The sequence below is a fragment of the Berkeleyomyces rouxiae genome, assembly GCF_048999995.1.
Source record: "Berkeleyomyces rouxiae strain 22BRR77 chromosome Unknown BrBRR77_ptg000003l, whole genome shotgun sequence".
Taxonomy (NCBI): Eukaryota; Fungi; Ascomycota; class Sordariomycetes; order Microascales; family Ceratocystidaceae; genus Berkeleyomyces; species Berkeleyomyces rouxiae.
The window spans coordinates 3,657,908-3,664,411 of record NW_027396493.1 but is presented as its reverse complement, the minus strand read 5'-3'; the positions used below and the strand labels follow the sequence as shown (position 1 = coordinate 3,664,411).

At 43.1% G+C, this 6,504-nt stretch overlaps 1 protein-coding gene across 1 annotated transcript; it reads right to left on the bottom strand.

Annotated features, from left to right (window-relative positions):
- Window positions 1-564: 564 nt before the first annotated feature.
- On the bottom strand, window positions 565-1,563 carry BROUX77_004187 (uncharacterized protein; the record flags this gene model as incomplete). The annotated part of the gene is made up of 3 exons (XM_073748921.1): window positions 565-1,028; window positions 1,086-1,334; window positions 1,413-1,563. 3 exons carry the CDS (start codon window positions 1,561-1,563, stop codon window positions 565-567), a joined length of 864 nt encoding a protein of 287 aa, XP_073606612.1.
- Window positions 1,564-6,504: the final 4,941 nt, after the last annotated feature.

The following is a 6,504-nucleotide window of genomic DNA, read 5'->3' as shown; positions in this document are numbered from 1 at the left end:
AAACTCAACGAAGTCATCACATTCTCCGACTGTCTTTTGTTTTCCCAGTTTAAATCTTTGTGTGTCTGTAACTTGACTCCCGCCATCACTGGCCCCATTACCTCTTAATGTGTATCATCATTGTACCTCGATGACTTATCGCCTGCACAATTACGTTATACCAATAGACTTACCGCAGTCAATTTACCCTCCGAGTGAGCTTGCTTTTGCTTATTTGATTCTTCATGGGTCTGTAACTTGCTTGATTCCCCAAACGCCACCCTGATCACCACCACACGTCCGACGTCACTGCACCTCAACCGCTTGTTCCCTGCGGAATCCAATTATACCAATAGCCAGATCTTGCTCGGTTCATTCCCCAGGTCCACTTTTATTTTCGTGGTGTAGTGTCGTCATGTCGTCAAACTGATTTCGGCATCACCACCCTGCGCACACCTCCGAACACCTCATCACGTTTGCCTTCACTAAATTTCAACCACCTGTCGCCTGTAGAATTTAATTAGATCAATAGCCGTCTCTCATTCTGCACACTGGCTATACCTCTGTATATACGCTATATGTGCCTCAAACGGCACCCACTCGGTGGTATTCTGAGTTGTAGTCAGTTAACTGAGTAGCAGACTCCCGACCCTTTTGGACCTGGGCGTTCTCAGAGAAGCATTTGGAGGGATGGAAGATATTCAGCAAGACACTAGCAAAAAGCATGAGAGCAATGTCTAGGACATAAATATAATACTCCTTGGATTGGAGCTCTCCGTCATGGCCTTGAATGTACTCAATTAGACGAAAGGCCGACCGAATCAAAATGAGAATACTTGTAGTGTATAACACCATAAGAAGTATGTGCCATGTGTTATCGAGTCTGCCAACCTTCGGTGTTGGGGTTTTCTTGATTTTGCGGTGGAAGATGAACGTCACAGCCATGAAGAAACCAAAGAAGGCAACCTGGACAATAAGACCGCCGATAATCAAGCTTTCACCCTGTGATCTTTCATCTTCGGTTTCAGCATTTGACAGCTTTCCACCACCTGCGAAATGTTAGTCTCTTCATCATCTGGCAATATGGGTGAATGGTTTGTACTAACCGATACCCTGGAGTGCAATAGAGATAATATCTCCAATCAAGAAAAATTTAGTCAACCAAGTGGATTTAACCAATGAGTATGCTTCAGCTTCAAGAAGAGTAATGATTCGGCCCAGAATCATGTAGATAGACGCAGCATAAAACGTCGGGCCGAGAAGTAGAAACAAACTTTGAATGACAAAGGGGCCTAGACTCCAATCAGGTGTCTCTTTGGAACCGATCCCACGGCAAACGCAACCGATGCATTCGACTAAAAGATAAATTTTTTGTCAGCAGTCTAACTCTCTGAGCAATCATTTCGTGACAAGATTTTCTTTTCAATACACACAAATTGTGCCCAGTAGAAACGGAATAAAGAACCACGTTCGGGTTCTGAAGATTTGGTAAGTGTGTAGTGCAGCTGAGATCAAGAAACCAATAGCGAAGATAACAGCGGTAGCAAGAGATGGCTCATACTTGTACAAGTCGGATTGGGCCATGCTGACCTCGAAATAGTGACAAGTTATATGGGAAGTAGGAGATAAAAGAGTTGAGGTTTAGGGCTAGACTTTGAATGTTGGATGAGAAAACTGTGAGTTGCATAAGAGAAGTTAATGACGTTGACGATGGTTTTCAACAAAGATCTTTAGATCAGAGGGTGGTGATACCTTCCTTGATATAGCTGCACGACCGACCTGCAGTCGACAAGAGGTTCACCATATGTCGTCTTACGCGGTTATCAGCATAGCCTCTGTGAGAAAGACTTGGTCGGTCTCAAAATTTAGGTTCCGAGAGCCAGGGTTCTGTTACCTACGCAAATCAAGCGCCATTCGCCCCCTCGCCTACATGAGCAAGTCTGGCATTTTGTTGCTGCCTGTTGAAGCGGGTGTCGTATAGCCCACATTTTCAACGAGAGACTTGGCCGGAGGCTTAAATATTGAGCCCTTGGGCGCTATAAATGCCGTAGGGGGGCTAAAACTTGCGAACCAGGCAGTGTCAAAAGTTGGATCGGAGGCTTAATATAAGGCCCTGATCGGCTCGAAAACGAACGAACGTCGAAAGTAACGCAACCGGGGGTTGAATCTCTCAGAATCCGCCAGAATCCTTTTATGCAGCCTCTAGGCCATTTATGGCAATGAATCTCTGGTGTTAGTAGGGGTCTCGTTGTTGATTTCGACACAAAGTTATGCAAGGTCACTCAATGTGTTTTTTGGCGCTAGACCATATTCAGCCAGAATTTTGGAAAAGTGGATACCGAATATACCTTTTCGGGACGAATTCGTTCATTTTTTTTCGTTCGTCGCTGGAGGTGGAGCGAAAATTGAAAAACGAGCGAAACCGCAAGGCTGAACCCAATACAAGGCTGTGATGGCGGCAGCAACTGTGTGGGAATTGCTTCATTTTCAACAATTGCTTGTGACGAGGTCAGCTGGATAGCTGCTGCGATGGTCACATTGTCCTGAAGACCAGGCGCTGGCAAAGGCGCAGTTGTGTAGTTCCTCGCGAGACAGGAATATAAGGCTATCACAGCGGCTGTGACTCGCAGTTTCCAGGGCGCCAGCACTGTAGCCTTCACAGGCAAAGATCATCGTGAGGTGAAGGACACAAGATCGCGCAGGGGAGGCTGACTACACGTATTCACGATTGCATAAAGGTACATTCTGTTGAGCTGAGATAAGGGTACAAGGGTAGCACGTGACCGATGAGCACGTGTCGCAAGGACCCACAGCATCCCACGACATAGGAATATAAAGCAAGACTTCGGGCATGGAAGAGAATAGGAGTTGATAGTTGAAAGGATAACGATTTACTAATTTATTCGCCCTCCCCCAAAACATTCGATACATCGGACTCAGACGATATACCTTTCGTACACATTCGTCACTTTTTACGTTCGTTCGTTTTCGAGCCGATCAGGGCTTAAGGGAGCAACATTAACTTCCGTAAAGGGGGTTGACTCGGAGGCTAAGCTCTCTTGTGAAATAATTGGCTTCGTCCCAAAAGTCAAAGTTGGCGACACAATTTAAGCTTGTGTTACTTTAACAACAGCCACAGTATGGCGAAGCGCTATTAATAGCTTGGTAAAGCCTCCTATGTAGGGTATAGAAATCCAGACGAAGTACACTCTACTTGCACATGAATACACATGAGTGTGTATCGAAGAAACCTGCGACACATGCATGGTAAGGAGTTGCAAGAATGGGTATCGATCAGGTTGAGTCTTGTGTACAAGCATGACTATGTAGGTATTTACATACATACATACATACATACATTCATATGGATGTGCAAGTAGTTAGTCATGCTTTAGCTTCTTTCATTGGGCATTGACTCCAATATCTTGATCTCATTGTGAACTGGATCGTTGATCTGTTCATCTAGCAGGATATAGAGCTTTCAGGATACATAGTTATACTTACTAGTTAGACACCTACCATCTACATGTAATAGCCGCTTGATTTTACAGTGTTAACCGTATTGGAGATAGCTACGGCGTTAGACCCTAGTAGCCCTAAGCAGGAGCATGGGGAAACCAACAGAAGTGTTCCTGTAGAAAACTCTGGTCTTGAGAATCTTCATACGTAAAAGATATGAGTTGGGTTACATGGTTCTATTACTTGTATCATTTATGGGTGTCTTTTCGTAGACTTGGAAAGCTTTCATACGTGAGTTTTAAGATATTAATTCGTGAACTCTTGAGGCTCTAATGTGTAGAGTCTTAGGGCTCCGATTTGTAAATCGTTGAAGCTTCGATGTGGAAATGCAAGTAGACTGGGAGAGTCCTTATGATTCCTGCGTCTGAATCATAACAAATTCCGTTAGTTAGCGTCTGAAAAGCTCCGTTCTCTTTCGTTGGTAGCTGGCAGGCGTTTACGGAGGCAGGTACAGACACCATTTCCGGGCTGGCAGTTGTCATTTCGAAGTATCAAGTAGATAACTAACAGAGCGAGCGTAACCTACGTTACGGTTTGCACCATGGGTGCGGGACATGACAGAATGTCCTAACGTCAAGAAAATGGAGATCTGTGATATACCTATGATTTGTAAATGTACTCTACTTTTTCTCTTTCTCTCTCATTGTACATCAAAGTAGCACTTCAACTAACAACATTATTATCACCACTAACCGCAAAAGTCTACTTGCCGACTCAGGAAGGGTATATGTCGCTCCAATGTGTACGTCGATGAGCAGGCGGGTAGATTATTCATCCACCATTGGTGGTTGATGGTGACTTGCATTCGCACAATGTATTTATTCTTCTATGCATTTAATTTGTGTGCATTTACAAAGCGATAACTATGGGCATAGTGACTACGATTTCAGTTCATGGTTAAACATTCTCAAAAGTAATTTCTGATCCGATCGATGTTCTGTAATAGCTAATTCTACTACTCCCCGAATGTTCCTACTCCTTTGAAAAACAAATGACTAGGAATATTGACTCCATCGTTAAGAGCGATAGATAAATGCTAGATTTCTCACAGGTCATGCCTGTCAAAGCTAATGTTGTACTACTTTCCATGGCCCTAGACCATAATGGTCAGAGCTATTCTAAAGATGTGGGAGACAAACATAAAGAGGAGTACCACGTTCTTGAGGATGAGTAGACACAAGTTACCCATGTTGTTCTTGATAGTTATGAGCAATAAATAATGAGTTAGTTATACATTGTTGAAGAACAACAGAAAGAAACGTCTTCTTTTTGTGACGGTCAAGTTTTTTGATGTAAAACTGCCGCAAACTTTGGTGTAGAATTGACTCTGAATGAAGACAGTCCTCTATTAAGTGACTTATGTCGCGTGACTGCTACTTGTACTGAAATTTGTGTAAAGTTCCCTTTGGAGCCTCGTCGTCATGTTGACTGGGTCATCTTTCAACGTTAGATGTTCAATTTGATGACCTACAAATCTGTTGATATTGTCAGCATGCCAACCCTACAAATAAAAGCATCTTAGGGTTGTGCTCCTCTGACTACATCGGAATGGCCTTCAAATCGATCATCATTCGCCTTTCTTCCCCTTCATTGAATGCATTCTCTTTCTTTGAACTCTCTGAACTTGTGACGTTCCGGATACTTCTCCGTACAGGACAACAGTGAGTCCTCCTATTAAACACTGATAAAATCCCACACATGACACATTTATTCCATGAAACCTACCGACCAAGTATCATAGTTAGTTAACTAGTTAGTTAAAGGAAAACTAGCGTAGAATGTTCTTCATAGGATAGATGTAAGTCATTTGGAGCCTTCCATCTACTCTCACTATCCCACTTTTCAAACTTGCTTTCAATAAGCCCAACTTTGTCTAAAGCTTTGACCAAGGTTTTGTGGTAGCAAAGGTTATACAATGATACTTTGATGAACCAAGATATTCCTCAATCACCCGAAAACTTCCTCTAGCTTTCAACCCAGTTATATGTCACTCGACAGCCCTCCAGAGATTGGTGTGATCTTCCAGCTCGATTCATAGCTAATAACCCTCAGGAGCATCGCACAGCCTAGTCTACCCCGTATATCAACTAACGAAAGCTCCCTTTTGAGTGTAGACAGATACAGATACATATACATTGCAAACCGACTAGTTGACTAACTACATCAAGTAAACAAGTATCCTTCTCCGTAGATACTAAATATTTGACATCTCCTGGCATAAAAGCTCCCCTTTGGACCCGGTCTCTGGAGCAGGCTTGCTCTATTCAAGAACAAAAGATGATTTTGCCAGCCTAGAAACCTGTATTCATAGCCTTGTAAATGAAGAGCTCGCGGTTATTCCGCTTCATTGGCGCTTGTTTGAGTTTTTAAGAGAACAACTGAGCAAATAGTTCGAAAAAGGTGGGGATGTGCCATCATGTGACCTTTTGTTGGTTGTACAAAGTCAAGGTAGAGCTAGATAGAAATTGTTATTGAATTCCGCACTACTTTCAAGCACCACGCTTCAGCACCGCTGCACTACAGGCTAGGGGCTGGGGACTTATTTTACTTTTCAAAGTATGGCGACCGTCCATGTTGAATTCAGACAAGGGGGGGGTTCGTCCGGAAGCACACATGGTAAAGACCAAGGTTTTAACAACATGGGTAGTTAGTAGCTTTTGAAGCTCCTATGAATCTCCCTAAGACTGACATTGAAGAAGCTACATGGGATGCACTAGTATATGGGTCATGCTCAAACGCAAATGAATGTTTGCTCTCGTCTTCGTATGATATGTAATGTACTGGATGGAGGACTACCGTATTATGAACATTTCACTCCATCTCAGCTTCACGATAAAAGCACGGTAATTGTAGGACAACGGCTGTGGGAAAAGCGCACAATGCTGGTGATGTATATTATGATCAAATGCATGAACATAGCCTAGCCTAGATTCAAAAAGGGGGGAAAGAAAAGTATAAAAAATGTGTACAGCAAAAAGAAAATGTACTCTAGAAGATAAGATTTGT